This window comes from Triticum dicoccoides, chromosome 6A, assembly GCF_002162155.2.
Source record: "Triticum dicoccoides isolate Atlit2015 ecotype Zavitan chromosome 6A, WEW_v2.0, whole genome shotgun sequence".
Classification (NCBI taxonomy): Eukaryota; Viridiplantae; Streptophyta; class Magnoliopsida; order Poales; family Poaceae; genus Triticum; species Triticum dicoccoides.
This window is the reverse complement of record NC_041390.1, coordinates 611,164,118-611,183,130: the sequence shown is the minus strand read 5'-3', so window position 1 is coordinate 611,183,130 and position 19,013 is coordinate 611,164,118. Positions and strand designations below refer to the sequence as shown.

General features: G+C 48.1%; 1 protein-coding gene across 1 annotated transcript in view; it reads right to left on the bottom strand.

Moving 5' to 3' along the window:
- The window catches only part of LOC119316119 (protein CUP-SHAPED COTYLEDON 1-like), a 24,742-nt gene extending 11,064 nt beyond the window's left edge, over positions 1 to 13,678 (bottom strand). Inside the window, exon 1 of the mRNA XM_037590475.1 lies at positions 13,648 to 13,678. Within this exon, the coding sequence (XP_037446372.1) occupies positions 13,648 to 13,678 (31 nt within the window). The remainder of the gene's footprint in view (positions 1 to 13,647) is intronic.
- Positions 13,679 to 19,013: the final 5,335 nt, after the last annotated feature.

The window sequence follows — 19,013 nt, the reverse complement described above, 5'->3', positions numbered from 1 at the left end:
TCGGACCAAGGGGGGAGGGGCGCGCGGCCCATCTCTGGCCACCTCTCCTCTCTTCCACTAAGGCCCACTAAGGCCCATATACCTCCCGGGGGGTTCCGGTAACCTCCCGGTACTCTGGTAAAATCCCGATTTCACCCGGAACACTTCCGATATCCAAACATAGGCTTCCAATATATCAATCTTTATGTCTCGACCATTTCGAGACTCCTCGTCATGTCCGTGATCACATCCGGGACTCCGAACAACCTTCGGTACATCAAAATGCATAAACTCATAATATAACTGTCATCGTAACCTTAAGCGTGCGGACCCTACGGGTTCGAGAACAATGTAGACATGAACGAGACACGTCTCCGGTCAATAACCAATAGCGGAACCTGGATGCTCATATTGGCTCCTGCATATTCTACGAAGATCTTTTATCGGTCAGACCGCATAACAACATACGTTGTTCCCTTTGTCATCGGTATGTTACTTGCCCAAGATTCGTTCGTCGGTATCCTATACCTAGTTCAATCTCGTTACCGGCAAGTCTCTTTACTCGTTCTGTAATACATCATCCCGCAACTAACTCATTAGTTGCAATGCTTGCAAGGCTTAAGTGATGTGCACTACCGAGAGGGCCCAGAGATACCTCTCCGACAATCGGAGTGACAAATCCTAATCTCGAAATACGCCAACCCAACATGTACCTTTGGAGACACCTGTAGAGCTCCTTTATAATCACCCAGTTACGTTGTGATGTTTGGTAGCACACAAAGTGTTCCTCTGGCAAACGGGAGTTGCATAATCTCATAGTCATAGGAACATGTATAAGTCATGAAGAAAGCAATAGCAACATACTAAACGATCGGGTGCTAAGCTAATGGAATGGGTCATGTCAATCAGATCATTCAATTAATGATGTGATCCCATTAATCAAATAACAACTCTTTGTCCATGGTTAGGAAACATAACCATCTTTGATTAACGAGCTAGTCAAGTAGAGGCATACTAGTGACACTCTGTTTGTCTATGTATTCACACATGTATTATGTTTCCAGTTAATACAATTCTAGCATGAATAATAAACTTTTATCATGATATAAGGAAATAAATTATAACTTTATTATTGCCTCTAGGGCATATTTCCTTCAAGTGGGCCTTAGGGGAGAGAGAGGGCAGCAGCCCAGGAGGTGGCTCCGCCCCCAAGGGGAGTCAGAATAGGACTAGGGGAGGGGGCGCGGCCCCTCTTTCCCTCTCCCTCTCCCTCTATTTACTTCCCCCTTCCTCCTTCCTAGTAGGACTAGGAAAGGATGAATCCTACTCCTACTAGGAGGAGGATTCCTCCTCTCCTTGGGCGCCACTAGGGCCGGCCGGCCTCCCCCCTTGCTCCTTTATATATGGGGGCAGGGGGGCACCCTAGAACACACAAGTTGATTGTTCCAAGCCATGTGCGGTGCCCCCCTCCACCATAATCCATCTCGGTCATATCGTAGCAGTGCTTAGGCGAAGCCCTGTTCCGGTAGCAACATCATCACCGTCATCACACCATCGTGCTGACGAAGCTCTCCCTCGAATCTCTATTGGATCGTGAGTTTGCGGGACATCACGGAGCCGAACGTGTGCAGATCACGGAGGTGTCATACCTTCGGTGCTGGGATCGGTTGATCGTGAAGACATACGACTAGATCAACCGCATTGTCATAACGGTTCTGCTTACGGTCTATGAGGGTACGTAGAGAACACTCTCCCCTCTCGTTGCTATGCATCACCATGATCTTGCGTGTGTGTAGGAATTTTTTTGAAATTACTGCGTTCCCCAACAGTGGCATCCGAGCCAGGTTTGTGCGTAGATGTTATATGCACGAGTAGAACACAAAGGAGTTGTGGGCGTGGGTATATACATATTGCTTGCCGTCACTATTTGATTCTTGATTTGGTGGTATTGTTGGATGAAGCGGCCCAGACCGACATTACACGTATGCTTACGCGAGACTGATTCTATCGACGTGCTTCGCACACAGGTGGCTAGTGGGTGTCTGTTTCTCCAGCTTTAGTTGAATCGGATTCAATGAACAGGGTTCTTTCTGAAGATCAAAAAGCAATCACTATACCGCGTTGTGGTTTCTAATGCGTAGGTAAGAACGGTTCTTGCTTAGCCCGTAGCAGCCACGTAAAACTTGCAACAATAAAGTAGAGGACGTCTAACTTGTTTTTGCAGGGCATGTTGTGATGTGATATGGTCAAGATGTGATGAGATATAAATTTTTGTATGGGATGATCATGTTTTGTTGAAGTTATCGGAGACTGGCAGGAACCTTATGGTTGTCTCTTTATTGCATAAGATGCAAGCACCATACAATTGCTTTACTTTATCGCTATGCGATAGAAATAGTTGCAAAAGCAATAGTTGGCGACATGACCGTGTGACGAGACATTGATAAAGATCAAGATGATGGAGATCATGGTGTCAAGTCGGTGACGATGGTGATCATGACGGTGCTTTGGAGATGGAGATGAAAGGCACAAGATGATGATGGCCATATCATATCACTTATATTTGATTGCATGTGATGTTTATCCTTTATGCATCTTATTTTTCTTAGAACGGTGGTAGCATTATGAGATGATCTCTCACTAAATGTCAAGCTATAAGTGTTCTCCCTGAGTATGCACCGTTGTGGCAGTTCTTCGTGCTGAGACACCACGTGATGATCGGGTGTGATAAGCTCTACGTTCACATACAACTGGTGCAAGCCAGTTTTGCACACGCAGAATACTCGGGTTAAACTTGACGAGCCTAGCATATGCAGATATGGCCTCGGAACATTGAGACCGAAAGGTTGAGCATGGATCATATAGTAGATATGATCAACATAGTGATGTTCACCATTGAAAACTACTCCATCTCACGTGATGATCGAACATGGTTTAGTTGATATGGATCACGTGATCACTTAGATGATTAGAGGGATGTCTTTCTAAGTGGGAGTTCTTAAGTAATATGATTAATTGAACTTTAATTTATCATGAACTTAGTCCTGGTAGTATTTGCATAACTATGTTGTAGATCAATAGCTCGCGATGTAGCTCCCCGTTTTATTTATGATATGTTCCTAGAGAAAACTATGTTGAAAGATGATAGTAGCAATGATGCGGATTGGATCCGTGATCTGAGGATTATCCTCGTTGCTGCACAGAAGAATTATGTCCTTGATGCACCGCTAGGTGACATAATTATTGCTGGAGCAAATGAAGACGTTATGAACGTTTGACAAAGCTCGGTATGATGACTACTTGATAGTTTAGTGCGCCATGCTTTACGACTTAGAACCGGGACTTCAAAAACGTTTTGAACGCCATGGAGCATATAAGATGTTCTAAGAGCTGAAATTGGTATTTCAGACTCATCCCCGAGTCGAGAGGTATGAGACCTCTGACAAGTACTTTGCCTACAAGATGGAGGAGAATAGCTCATCCAGTGAGCATGTACTCAGATTGTCTGAGTACTACAATCACTTGAATCAATTGGGAGGTAATCTTCTAGATAAAATAGTTATCGACAGAGTTCTATAGTCACTATCACCAAGTTACTAGAACTTCGTGATGAACTATAATATGCAAGGGATGACGAAAATGATTCCCGAGCTCTTCGTGATGCTGAAATCAACGAAGAAATGTTGATGGTTGACAAGACCACTAGTTTCAAGTAAAAGGGCAAGGGAAAGAAAGGGAACTTCAAGAAGAATGGCAAGCAAGTTGCCACTCCCATGAAGAAGCCCAAAGCTAGACCCAAGCATGAAACTGAGTGCTTCTACTTCAAAGGAAATGGTCACTAGAAGTGGAAGTGCCCTAGATACTTGGCGGATAAGAAGGATGGCAAAGTGAACAAAGGTATATTTGGTATACATGTTATTGATGTGTACTTTACTAGTGTTTATAGCAAACCCCTCGGTATTTGATACTAGTTTAGTTGCTAAGAGTAGTAACTCAAAACGGGAGGTGCAAAATAAACAAAGACTAGTTGAGGACGAGGTGACGATGTGTGTTGGAAGTGATTCCAAGGTTGATAAGATCACCATCGCACACTCGCTTTACCTTCGGGATTAGTGTTGAACCTAAAATAAATGTTATTTGGTGTTTGCGGTGAGCATAATATGATTGGATCATGTTTATTGCAATATGGTTATTCATTTAACTCAAAGAATAATTGTTATTCTGTTTACATGAATAAAACCTTCTGAGGTCATACACTCAAGGTGAATGGTTTATTGAATCTCGATCGTAGTGATATACATATTGATAATATTGAATCCAAAAGATGCAAAGTTAATAATGATAGTGCAACTTATATGTGGCACTACCGTTTAGGTCATATTGGTGTACAGCGCATGAAGAAACTCCATGCTGACGGGATTTTGGAATCACTTGATTATGAATCATTTGATGCTTGCGAACCATGCCTCGTGGGCAAGATGACTAAAACTCCGTTCTCGGGAACAATGGAGCAAGCAACTGACTTATTGGAAATAATACATACTGATGTATGCAATCCGATGAGTGTTGAGGCTCGCGGCGGGTATTGTCATTTCCTGACCTTCACAGATGATTTGAGCAGATATGAGTATATCTACTTGATGAAACATAAGTCTCAAACATTTGAAAAGTTCAAAGAATTCAAGAGTGAAGTGGAAAATCATCGTAACAAGAAAATAAAGTTTTTGCGATCTGATCATGGAGGCGAATATTTGAGTTACGAGTTTGGTCTTCATTTGAAACAATGCGGAATAGTATCGCAACTCATGCCACATAGAACATCACAGCGTAATGGTGTGTCCGAATGTCATAACCGTACTTTATTAGATATGGTGCAATCTATGATGTCTCTTACCGATTTATCACTATCGTTTTGGGGTTATGCATTAGAGACAGCTGCATTCACGTTAAATAGGGCACCATCTAAATCCATTGAGACGGCACCATATGAACTGTGGTTTCGCAACAAACCTAAGCTGTCGTTTCTTAAAGTTTGGGGCTATGATGCTTATGTGAAAACGTTTCAACCTGATAAGCTCAAACCCAAATCGGAGAAATGCGTCTTCATAGGATACCCAAAGGAAACTGTTTGGTACACCTTCTATCACAGATCTGAAGGCAAGATATTCGTTGCTAAGAATGGATCCTTTCTAGAGAAGAAGTTTCTCTCGAAAGAAGTGAGTGGGAGGAATGTAGAACTTGATGAGGTAATTGTACCTTCTCCCGAATTGGAAAGTAGTTCATCACATAAACCGGTTCTAGTGATTCCTACACCAATTAGTAAGAAAGTTAATGATGATGATCATGAAACTTCAGATCAAGTTACCACCGAACCTCGTAGGTCAACCAGAATACGTTCCGCACAAGAGTGGTACGGTAATCCTGTTCTGGAGGTCATGTTACTTGACCATGACGAACCTACGAACTATGAGTAAGCGATGATGAGCCCAAATTCCTTGAAATGGCTTGAAGCCATGAAATCTGAGATAGGATCCATGTATGAAAACAAAGTATGGACTTTGATTGACTTGCTCGATGATCGGTGAGTCATTGATAATAAATGGATCTTCAAGAGGAAGATGGACGCTGATAGTAGTGTTACTATATACAAAGCTCGAATTGTCATGAAAATATTTTCAACAAGTTCAAGGTGTTGACTACGATGAGATTTTCTCACTCGTATCGATGCTTAAAAGTCTGCCCAAATCATGTTAGCAGTTGCCGCATTTTATGAAATGTGTCAAATGGATGTCAAAACTGCATTCCTTAATGGATTTCTTAAAGAAGAGTTGTATATGATGCAACCAGAAGGTTTTTTCGATCCTAAAGGTGCTAACAAAGTAAGCAAGCTCCAGCGATCCATCTATGGACCGGTGCAAGCATCTCGGAGTTGGAATATATGCTTTGATAAAGTGATCAAAGCATATGGTTTTATACAGACTTGCGGTGAAGCATGTTGTCGGTGTCAAAACTGGCGGATCCCGGGTAGGGGGTCTCGAACTGTGCATCTAAGGCGGATGGTAATAGGAGGCAGGGGACACGATGTTTTACCCAGGTTCGGGCCCTCTTGATGGAGGTAAAACCCTACGTCCTGCTTGATTATTCTTGATAATATGAGTAGTACAAGAGTTGATCTACCACGAGATCGGAGAGGCTAAACCCTAAAAGCTAGCGTATGGTATGATTGTATGTTGTCCTACGGACTAAAATCCTCCGGTTTATATAGACACCGGAGGGGGCTAGGGTTACATAAGGTCGGTTACAAAGGAGGAGATATACATATCCGTATTACCTAGCTTGCCTTCCACGCCAAGTAGTGTCCCATCCGGACACGGGACGAAGTCTTCAATCTTATGTCTTCATAGTCCAACAGTCCGGCCAAAGGATATAGTCCAGCAGTCCGGAGACCCCCTAATCCAGGAGTCCCTCAGTAGCCCCTGAACCAGGCTTCAATGACGATGAGTCCGGCGCCTAGTGTTGTCTTCGGCATTGCAAGGCGGGTTCCTCCTCCGAATACACCACAGAAGAGTTTGAATACAAGGATAGTGTCCGACCCTGCAAAATAAGTTCCACATACCACCGTAGAGAGAATAATATTTCCACAAATCTAATCTGCTGACATGTTTTGGCAGCATGACATCACGCCATGGCCCGGTAATTATTTGAACTGTTTTTCCTTAACCAGCCCCGCACATAACGCGAGGTTGTTTTTTGACACGTCTTTACAAAGCAGAGATCGTGTTCCCCTTATTACGGGATTCTCATCAATACGGACGTGGGTAACCCAACCGCGCCATCAATTACAGCGCTTGGTGGATAAGCGAGTTTTACCAGGCTAGTGGGGGCGCATAGTTTAGTCTGCCCTTATAAAGGGATAAGATCTCACATTTTCTACCCACGCCTTCTTCCTCCTTGCTCATCCATTCTTGCGCACCCGAGCTCCAGCGCCCAAGTCCGCATACTCCTTCTCAACTCTCTCCAAAACATGTCCGGAGCGGGAGGCAAGTGGATGGCCTCCTCCGTCACGGAGGGGCACATCAAAAAGTTACGTGGAGCCGGATAATTAGACGCGGACATCGCGCACCAGCTGCCAGCCGTGGGGCAGGTCATCCCTACCCCAGAACCTCACGAGAGGGTGGTCTTCCTTCCCCACTTCGTCTGCAGACTCGGGTTTCCCCTCCATCCATTTGTCCGCGGCCACATGTTCTATTATGGGCTGTACTTTCATGATCTGGCCCCGAACTTCATCCTCAACATCTCGGCGTTCATCGTCGTGTGCGAGGCATTCCTCCGCAACTGGCCCCACTTTGGCCTATGGTTAAAGACCTTCAATATCAAGACGAAGGTGGTGGGCGGCCAACAAGCGGAATGCGGCGAAGCCATGGTGGGCAAAATGCCCAACGTTGCATGGCTCGAGGGCTCCTTCGTGGAGACCGTAAAAGGGTGGCAATCGGGGTGCTTCTACATCACCGAGCCACGCGACACCAACTGGGTGGCGGCCCCCGAGTTTCGATCCGGAATCCCCACGCGATTCACTTCCTGGAAGGAGACGGGCCTGTCCTGGGGTTCATCGGTGGAGCTGGACGGACTCCAGAAGTGTATCCGGAACATGACAAGCAAGAAACTTAAGCTTGTCAACATAGTCCAGGTCATGCTCTTCCGCCGGATCCTCCCGTGTCAACAACGGGATTTCAACTTGTGGGAGGTCGACCCGGCCTGGCACCAGACTCTAAGCAAGCTCTTCGACACGACGCACAAAGACGTCTAGAGGGTGCTGTTCAAGGGCGCCGAGGTCCCTCCCTCTCTCACTGAGGACCGCGGACTAAGCGCGAAGCGCCCTGCGAATCCGTTAAGTTCTGTACATCTGGTAGGATATTTATTTCCCATGGCTTAACCACGTGCGGGGTCTGAGCTCCCATGCCTTTGACAGGGGAGATAAAGATGCCCCCCTCCAGCCGGGGGAGACAAGAAAAGGAAGGCCGCCCCAACCGGGGAGGCCGAAGGGTCCAAGAAAGGAAGGACTCTCCTTCCGGACTGCTCCACCACCGCCGCCGAAGGCGAAGACGAGTGGCTGCTCAGGGCCAAGCCCCTGGCGAAGTCGTAAGTATTCGGATACCGGAGTAAGTCATAGCATACCTTTGTCGCACTGCTTCTCCTAACGCCGAATATGATTATGCAGACCACCCCAAGCCCGTATCGACGTATCCTCGTCGGACGGCTCCTTGGATTCGTTGGATATGGATAGCGATCCACTTCCGACCGCCTCCTCCCCTTGCCCTACGAACAATGCCGAGGTATTTTCTCAAGGGGCACCGAGCCGGGGGAAGACAGTCCCGGAGGCGGCTCAAGGCAACCTTCAGGACTCCATGAGCAAAGGGAGCAAGGCTCCCAGGGGCTCCAAGTTCGGCTCTCAGTCGAACACCGCGCCGGAACCTCCAGTGGTTCCGGACTCGGGAAGGCGGCCCCCTTCCAAAAGGGGTAAGACGCCCGTGCCGGTGACCTCTGTCCATCCAGAAGCACCAGACAACCTGCTGGGAGCGCTTCGCGGCGCTTCAATCGATGAAGAGCACCGCACTATTATGAGTGCGGTGATCCAGAAGGTTTAGTCCACCAAGAGCGGACTGACTGAAGCCTGTGCCAGCCTTCTAACAGGCTTTGAGGTAGGTATTTAAAATATAGGAAAAATATTACCGCATAGACAGTAGCCCTGATGCTCTGTTTGGTGTTCACAAAGAAAATCCGAATAGAGGATCAAATAATATCTGCAGGAGTCTAGTATAAGTATGTCTATATGCGTATGCAGGCTTCGCTGCTGACCTCTGCCGCACTGACTGCAGAGGTCGCCGCACTGAAGCAGGACCTCGAGGGGTCCGAGAAAGAGCTCGGCCTTGCTAAGAGGTAGCTCGAGGAGAACAAAGGTAAGTAATACCTAGTATATATATATATAAGATGCGATTGCAAAATGACAGGATCATCATGAATTTGCCTGGGGACATGACCGAAGTGGCGACCCTGAAGCAAGCGATGTCCGAGGCCAAAAACAAAGCGGCCCAGGAGCGCACCGAGCGGGAAAAGCAAGAAGCACGGGTGGGCGAGGTGCAGCAAGAGCTATAAGCTCTCGTGACGAAGCACGAGGCATTGGAGCTTGACTCGAAGACGCGAGAGTCTGAGCTTGCCACGGCCCTTGAGAGTGCAAAGAATGCCAAGGCTAAAGCCCAAAAGGCCCTCCAGGAGATTGAAGCAGGAAGATGGCGGCGGGTAAGGCATTCAATATGCAAAGCAAGCATGTGAAAGTAAATTACTTGTTACTTACCCGAGTCCGGAGCTCTCCAGGAGTATTCACAGATTTGCCCCGCAGCGTGTCGGATGCCGCAAAGTTTTACCAGGCCGAGGAGGGAAGCTCGACAGGAAGCTGTTCTGGTCTCAGTATACTAGGACCGAACACCCGATGCCTATGAGCGATCAGCTGAAGCAACTGGTTGAGCTGCACAAGGCGGCTGAATAGGCCATGAAGGGCTTTATAGTCCGGATGTGGCCTGGCGACGCCCTTCCCAACAGCTACTTCGGCCTGGTGAGGCAGCTTGTGGATGCCTGCCCACGGCTCGAAGTTATCAAGAGGTCCGTCTGCATCGAGGGTGCACGCCAGGCTTTTGCCTTTGCGAAGGTGCACTGGGCCAAGATGGACGCCGAGAAGCTGGTGAAGGAGGGGCCGCCGCAGGGCAAGGAGCATCGCCACCCCGAGATGTATTATGAAGGTGTCCTGAAGGGTGCTCGTCTTGTAGCGGACGAGTGTGCGAAAGATGCAATATTTGAATGAACTTGCTCGTGTGATCCTGTGGTATGAAAGCTTGTTCATATGCGCTATGCAACGCTTGCTTGAATTTAAAATATTACCTTCTGTTCGACTTCTTATCAAATCTGAGAGATGGCTAGTCGTCGGCTTCTGCCCCCATGCCACGAGTGCTCGGGTGTTCGGGATAAACCTAAGCACTCTTGTTCCCATTTTTGGGTCCTTCGAGGGAGGTGCTCAACGTAACGAACAAGGCAATCAGACTATAATGCTTTATCATTCTCACTTAGCCATAGAATTTTATAATTTTAAATTTTGGTGAAGCCCCTAGTATTCGGAAGGCCGAATTTGGGGCGCTATACACGCCTTGTGCCGGACAAAGCCGACTCCTCGCTCTAAGCGGCATAAGTCTTTAGGGACTCGAATCCTCTCGAAAAGCGACCAGTCTCTCGCCTTATCATGACAGTCAATTTTAGCTTTCTCTACTGAGGTGCTTAGCCTAGCTGAACCGGGGCACAATCGCAGTAGTTCTCCCAGTGCTACCTTAGCCGATATAGCAGAACGTAAGGTACCAAAACATGGGAGCCGGACAAACCCAACTATTGACCCAAGAAATGTTTCAGAGCTGATGCATATAATGCTATAAGTTCGGGGTGCCGCACTGTCTAAAGTGTTCGGACATCTCACGCCGTATTATGGGGTATGCTTAAGCCCCTAGCGTATTGGCCGTACCACAGTGTACAGGTGCTGGATGTCATGAATGAACATATGTATATATAAAAAAAGAAGAATAAAGAATGTGATAATAGTCTAGTGCTATGCATTGTTTATTCAAAAAGGTGCGTTAAAGCAGAATGATACAAGTGGTGTGGTAAGCAAAAAGTAGGACTATTTGACATGTCCCCTCTAAGGGCAAGCTGAGGAATGGTATTTAGAGCGAGTATTTCACTTGTTGTCAGAGACCACCTGGGAGTTCCATGGTGCGACATAGCTTTCTGCCTCCTTGGTTGCTGCATCATGTATTCGGCAATCATACTGCCGGATAGGGTTTCTAGAGATTAAGGTCCTAAAAGAGAGAAAAATAACAAAGCGGGAAGCCCCTAGTGCGGTTGAGCCGCGTCTTGGGGCGTGCCATAGTCGTGCCCCCCTGCCCACCTGTTCCCATGGTATTTTTAATGCGTAATTATGTACATGTGGCACGGATTTTGCCGTTTGGCTGGTACTGGGGTGGGGGCCGCATTGCTATGCGATCTCGGAACGTGCCAGGCGGTCTTGCTGCCGATTACTTCGGGCGCGCTTGAAGGTGTCCGGGTCCTTATTCATCGAACTAGTGGATTGCCTTAAGAGGCTGCTTTGCGCTTCTGCTGCGAGGGTTGCAGTGTGCTCCTCCGTGCGGAGAGAGCGATTTGTGTTTCCATTAACTGTGATGACCCCCCGAGGTCCTGGCATCTTGAGCTTGAGGTATGCATAATGCGGTACCGCATTGAATCTCGCAAATGCGGTTCGCCCGAGCAGTGCACGATAGCCACTGTGGAACGAGACTATATCGAATATTAACTCCTTGCTTCGGAAGTTATCCGGGGATCCGAAGACCACTTCCAGTGTCACTGAGCCTGTGCAATGGGCCTCTACACCTGGTATGACGCCTTTGAAGTTCGTTTTTGTGGGTTTGATCCTTGAGGGGTCTATACCCATTTTGCGCACTGTGTCCTGATAAAGCAGGTTCAGGCTGCTGCCGCCATCCATAAGGACTCGAGTGAGGTGAAATCCGTCAATGATTGGGTCTAGGACCAGTGCAGCGAAAATGCCATGACGAATACTAGTGGGGTGGTCCCTGCGATCGAAAGTGATCGGGCAAGAGGACCATGGGTTTAACTTTGGGGCGACTGGCTCCAATGCATATACGTCCCTTAGCGCACGCTTCCGCTCCCTCTTGGGGATGTGGGTTGCGTATATCATGTTCACCATCCGCACTTGTGGGGGGAACCTCTTCTGTCCTCCAGTGTTCAGCTGCCAGGGCTCCTCCTCGTCACCGATATGCGACCCCTTATCTTTGTTTTCGGCATTTAACTTGCCGGCCTGCTTGAACACCCAACAATCCTTGTTGGTGTTGTTGGCTGGCTTGTCGGGGGTGCCATGTATTTGAAACGAGCGATCGAGTATACGGTCCAAACTGGACGGGCCCGGAGTGCTTCTTTTAAATGGCTTTTTCTGCTGAACAGGTTTAGAGCCTTTGAATCCGGCATTGACTGCCATATCCTCTATATTGTCGCTGTTAATGCGGCGCTTGTGTTTGTTGCGACGTGACCTACTATTGCCATCCTTGGTATCCGAAGTACCATGGTTCTTTGATATGTTACTGCTATGAACCAGCCAGCTGTCTTCTCTCGCACAAAAGCGGGTCATGAGTGTTGTGAGGGCTGCCATAGATTTTGGCTTTTCCTGGCCAAGGTGCCGGGCGAGCCAGTCGTCGTGGATGTTATGCTTAAAAGCTGCTAGGGCCTCTGCATCCGGACAGTCGACGATTTGATTCTTCTTTGTTAGGAACCGTGTCCAGAATTGCCTGGCCGATTCCTCTGGTTGCTGAATTATGTGGCTCAAGTCATCGACATCTGGCGGTCGCACATAAGTGCCCTGGAAGTTGTCGAGGAATGCGGCCTCCAGATCTTCCCAACAGCCAATGGACTCTGCTGGCAAGCTGTTGAGCCAATGCCGAGCTGGTCCTTTGAGCTTGAGTGGGAGGTATTTGATGGCGTGTAGATCATCACCGTGGGCCATGTGGATGTGCAGGAGGAAATCCTCGATCCATACCGTGGGATTTGTTGTGCCGTCGTATGATTCGAAATTTACGGGTTTGAAACCCTCTGGGATTTGGTGATCCATTACTTCGTCTATGAAGCATAGGGGGTGTGCGGCGCCTCTGTACTGGGCTATATCGCGACGCAGCTCAAATGAGTCTTGCCCGCTGTGTTCGGCCCGGCCGGATTTACTTTTACTGTATCCGGCATGACGGTTATCGTCTCGCATAGTGGCGCACCCTCGTGACCCATAGATCAATCTTGCATGTTTTTCTTTGTCCTCCAATATGTCTCGCAGGTCTAGCATGTTTCCCCGTGCCTTGTCATTTTTATTTGAGTGGCGTCGGGGTGCGGGCTGAGTTTTTGGCTGAAATGCCTCTCTGTCGCGTCCACGAGGTGGCCGGTCAGCCGCATCATATGATGGAGATGTAGGTTTGAGTGCTTCCTCCTCCAGTCGGGGTAGCAACCTACGCTTTGGGTAACTCTTGGAGGGGCGTTCGAGTTTATATTCCTCGGCCGCAAGGACTTCAGTTCGTCTGTCAGCTAGCAAATCCTGATCAGCTTGAAGCTGTTGTTGCTTTTTCTCCAGGCTATTTGCCGTGGCTATAAGCCGGCGCTTGACGCGCTCTTGTTCGACGAGATCCTCAGGCATGACGAATTCGTCATCGTTGAGGCTTGCCTTGTCTTCGGAGGGAGGCATGTAATTATCATCCTCCACCTCTCCATCTGCCGCTCTCTCTGGATGGATGGCTTCTCCATCCTCCTGCCCTAAATCTTGCTCGAGGGGATTGTTGTCATCTTCGGCACTGTCTGGAGTGGTATTATCTCCTGTGCCGGTGTCACCGCTTTTGCTTTGGTGAGACTTAGAGCGGCGCCGCTGATGTGGGCGCTTGGGTTGCTTCTTGGAGGGGTCATCCTCCGCTGTCTCGTCGCCATTGCCTTCTTTGGGTGTGTCCACCATGTATATATCATATGATGAGGTGGCTGTCCAGTGCCCTGTGGGCAGTGGTTCCTCTTTGTCTCCCGCATCATCGTCCATACCTTCGATGTCTTCGCAGTCGAAGTCGACCATGTCGGTTAAGTTGTCGACAGTGTCTACTAAGTGGGTGGTGGGTGGGTGGCGAATTTCTTCATCATCCGCATCCCAATCCTACCGGACATAGTTTGGCCAGGATTCTCCTGACAAGGAGAGAGACCTTAATGAGTTCAGTATGGCGCCGAAGGGCGAGTGCTGAAAAATATCCGCGGAGGTAAACTCCATGATCGGCGCCCAATCGGATTCGATAGGCACGGGCGCAGGCGGTTCGGAGTCCGTGGCCGGGGAGGAATCCGGCAGTTCGGCGTCACTACTCTCGTGAAGGGTGAGGTCGATACTCAGCTTGATCGCCGATGAGAGTGTGGCCTCCGTGGCGGGGTCTATCCACCCGTCCATGGATGGGGCAACTGGTTCCGAATTGAGGGTCAGAGCGGTTGCCGGTGTGATCCCCTGAACACTGTCTGATGGTAGAGCTAAATCATACTCATCGTGACCGTGTGGCGCACAAGGCAGGGGCTCGAATCCGTCGAGTATCAAGTCTCCGCGGATATTGGCCGTGTAGTTTAAGCTTCCAAACCTGACCTGACGGCCAGGGGCATAACTCTCGATCTGCTCCAGATAGCCAAGCGAGTTGGCCCGTAGTGCGAAGCCGCCGAATACAAAGATATGTCCGGGGAGAAAAGTCTCACCCTGGACTACATCGCTATCGATGATCGAAGGAGCCATCAAGCCTAATGGCGACGACACAGAGGAACTCTCAATGAAAGCACCAATGTCGGTGTCAAAACCGGCGGATCTCGGGTAGGGGGTCCCGAACTGTGCGTCTAAGGCGGATGGTAACAGGAGGCAGGGGACATGATGTTTTACCCAAGTTCGGGCCCTCTTGATGGAGGTAAAACCCTACATCCTGCTTGATTATTCTTGATAATATGAGTAGTACAAGAGTTGATCTGCCACGAGATCGGAGAGGCTAAACCCTAGAAGCTAGCCTATGGTATGATTGTCTGTTGTCCTACGGACTAAAACCCTCCAGTTTATAAAGACACTGGAGGGGGCTAGGGTTACACAAGGTCGGTTACAAAGGAGGAGATATACATATCCGTATTGCCTATCTTGCCTTCCACGACAAGTAGAGTCCCATCTGGACACGGGACGAAGTCTTCAATCTTATGTTTTCATAGTCCAACAGTCCGGCCAAAGGATATAGTCCGGCTGTCCAGAGACCCCCTAATTCAGGACTCCCTCACATGTATTTACAAGAAAGTGATTGGGAGTACTACAACATTCCTGATAAGTATATGTGAATGACATATTGTTGATCGGAAATAATGTAGAATTTTCTGGAAAGCATAAAGCAATATTTGAAAGGAGTTTTTCAAAGAAAGACCTCGGTGAAGCTACTTACATATTGAGCATCAAGATCTATAGAGATAGATTAAGACGCTTGATATATTTTCAATGAGTACATACCTTGACAAGATTTTGAAGTAGTTCAAAATGGAACAGTCAAAGAAGGAGTTCTTGCCTATGTTGCAAGGTATGGAGTTGAGTAAAGACTCAAAACCAGACCACGACAGAAAATAGAAAGAGAATGAAAAGTCATTCGCTATGCCTCATTCATAGGTTCTATAAAATATGCTATGCTATGTACCAGTCCTATTGTATACCTTAGCATGATTCTGGCAAGGGAATACAATAGTGATCTAGGAGTAGATCACTGGACAATGGTCAAAAATATCCTTAGTGGAATAAGGAAATATTTCTCGGTTATGGAGGTGGCAAAGAGTTCATCGTAAAGAGTTACGTGGATACAAGCTTTGACACCAATCTGGATGACTCTAAGTCAAGATCTAGATACATATTGAAAGTGGGAGCAATAAGCTAGATTAGCTTCATGCAAAGCATTGTAGACATAGAAAATTTGCAAAATACATACGGCTCTGAATGTGGCAGACCCGTTGACTAAATTTCTGTCACAAACAAAACATGATCACTCTTTGGGTGTTAATCACATAGCGATGTGAACTAGATTATTGATTCTAATAAGCCCTTTGGGTGTTAGTCACATGGAGATGTGAACTAATCACATAAAGATGTGTACTATTGGTGTTAAATCACATGACGATGTGAACTAGATTATTGACTCTAGTGCAAGTGGGAGACTTAAGGAAATATGCCCTAGAGGCAATAATAAAGTTATTATTTATTTCCTTATATCATGATAAATGTTTATTATTCATGCTAGAATTGTATTAATAGGAAACATAGTACATGTGTGAATACATAGACAAACAAAGTGTCACTAGTTTGCCTCTACTTGACTAGCTCGTTGAATCATAGATGGTTATGTTTCCTAACCATAGACATGAGTTGTCATTTGATTAACGGGATCATATGATTAGAGAATGATGTGATTGACTTGACCCGTCCGTCAGCTTAGCACGATGACCGTTTAGTTTGTTGCTATTGCTTTCTCCATAACTTATACATGTTCCTATGACTACGAGATCATGCAACTCCCGAATACCGGAAGAACACTTTGTGTGCTACCAAATGTTACAACGTAACTGGGTGATTATAAAGGTGCTCTACAGGTGTATCGTTTGTTGAGTTGGCATAAATCGAGATTAGGATTTTTCACTTCGAGTATTGGAGAGGTATCTCCCGGCCCTCTCGGTAATGCACATCACTATAAGCCTTGCAAGCAATGTGACTAATGAGTAGTTGTGGGATGATGCATTACGGAAGGAGTAAAGTGTGATGCCCCCGATTTGACCGTACACCAATCATACACGCAAACGTGTACGATCAAGATCAGGGACTCACGGGAAGATATCACAACACAACTCTACAAATAAAATAAGTCATATAAGCATCATATTACAAGCCAGGGGCCTCGAGGGCTTGAATACAAGAGTTCGATCATAGACGAGTCAGCGGAAGCAACAATATCTGAGTACAGACATAAGTTAAACAAGTTTGCCTTAAGAAGGCTTGCACAAAACCAGGATACAGATCAAAAGAGGCGCAGGCCTCCTACCTGGGATCCTCCTAAACTACTCCTGGCCGTCGTCAGCGGGCTGCACGTAGTAGTAGGCACCTCCCGAGTAGTAGTATTCATCATCGGCAGTGGTGTCTGGCTCCTGGGCTCCATCGTCTGGTCGCAGTAATCGGGTATAGGAAGGGGGAAAAGGGGGAGCAAAGCAACCGTGAGTACTCATCCAAAGTACTCGCAAGCAAGGAGCTACACTACATATGTATGCATTGGTATCAAATGGAGTAAGGGTATCATATGTGGATTGAACTGCAGAAAGCCAGAATAAGAGGGGGATAGCTAGTCCTGTCGAAGACTACGCTCCTGGTAACCTCCATCTTGCAGCAGGAGAAGAGAGTAGATGGTAAGTTCACCAAGTAGCATCGTGTATCATAATCCTATCCGATGATCCTCCCCTCATCGCCCTGTGAGAGAGCGATCACGGGTTGTATGCGGCACTTGGAAGGGTGTGTTTTATTAAGTATCCGGTTCTAGTTGTCATAAGGTCAAGGTACAACTCCGGGTCGTCCTTTTACCGAGGGACACGGCTATTCGAATAGATCAACTTCCCTGCAGGGGTGCACCACATTTCCCAACACGCTGGATTCCATTTTGTCGGACACACTTTCCTGGGTCATGCCTGGCCTCGGAAGATCAACACGTCACAGCCCTACCTAGGCACAACAGAGAGGTCAGCACGCAGGTCTAAATCCTATGGTGAAGGGGTCTGGGCCCATCGCCCATTGCACACCTGCATGTTGCGTACGTGGCCGGTGAGCAGGCCTAGCCTCCCTTATACAAGAGTAGGCGTTCCAATCCAACCCGGCGCGCGCCGCTCAGTCGCTGACGTCACGAAGGCTTCGGCTGATACCACGACGTCGAGTGCCCATAACTGTCCCCGCGTAGATGGTTAGTGCGTATAGGCCAGTAGCCAGACTCAAATCAAATACCAAGATCTCGTTAAGTGTGTTATTTTGAAATAACCTCGAACGCCGACCAGGGCCAGACCCACCTCTCTCCTAGGTGGTCTCAACCTGCCCTGTCGCTTCGCCACAAAGATCCACAAAGAGGGCCGTTGGGTGTTGGGGAACATAGCATAAATTCAAAATTTTCCTATGTGTCACCAAGATCTATCTATGGAGTCATCTAGCAACGAGGGAGGAGTGGATCTACATACCCTTGTAGATCGCGCGCGGAAGCGTTCAAGGGAATGGGGTTGATGGAGTCGTACTCGTCGTGATCCAAAGTACCGATGATCCTAGCGCCGAACGGACGGCACCTCCGCGTTCAACACACGTACGGAGCAGCGACGTCTCCTCCTTCTTGATCCAACAAGGGGGGAGGAGAGGTTTATGGAGATCCAGCAGCACGACGGCGTGGTGGTGGAAGTAGCGGGATTCCAACAGGGCTTCGCCAAGCGCTGCGGTAGGAGGGAGATGTGTCATGGGAGGGAGAGGGAGGCGCCAGGGGTTAGGTTGGGCTGCCCTCCCTTCCCCCCACTATATATAGGGCCAACGGAGAGGGGGAGGCGCAGCCTTGGCCCTTCCTCCAAGGAAGGGTGCGGCCAGGGAGGAGTCCCTCCTCCCCAAGGCACCTCGGAGGTGCCTTCCCCCTTTAGGACTCTTCCTCTCCCTTGATTCTTGGCGCATGGGCCTCTTGGGGCTGGTCCCCTTGGCCCATATAGTCCAAGGCGCATCCCCTACAGCCCATGTGGCCCCCCGGGGCAGGTGGCCGCACCCGGTGGACCCCCGGGACCCTTTCGGTGGTCCCGGTACAATACCGGTGACCCCGAAACTTGTCCCGATGGCCGAAATAGCACTTCCTATATATAATTCTTTACCTCCGGACCATTCCGGAACTCCTCGTGACATCCGGGATCTCATCCGGGACTCTGAAAAACTTTCGGGTTACCGCATACTAATATCTCTATAACCCTAGCATCACCGAACCTTAAGTGTGTAGACCCTACGGGTTTGGGAGACATGCAGACATGACCGAGATGACTCTCCGGTCAATAACCAACAGCGGGATCTGGATACCCATGTTGGCTCCCACATGTTCCACGATGATCTCATCGGATGAACCACGACAAGGACTTAATCAATCTCGTATGCAATTCCCTTTGTCTATCGGTACGATACTTGCCCGAGATTCGATCGTTGGTATCCCGATACCTTGTTCAATCTCGTTACCGGCAAGTCTCTTTACTCGTTCCGTAACACATCATCCCGTGATCAACTCCTTGATCACATTGTGCACATTATGATGATGTCCTATCGAGTGGGCCCAGAGATACCTCTCTGTTTACACGGAGTGACAAATCCCAGTCTCAATTCG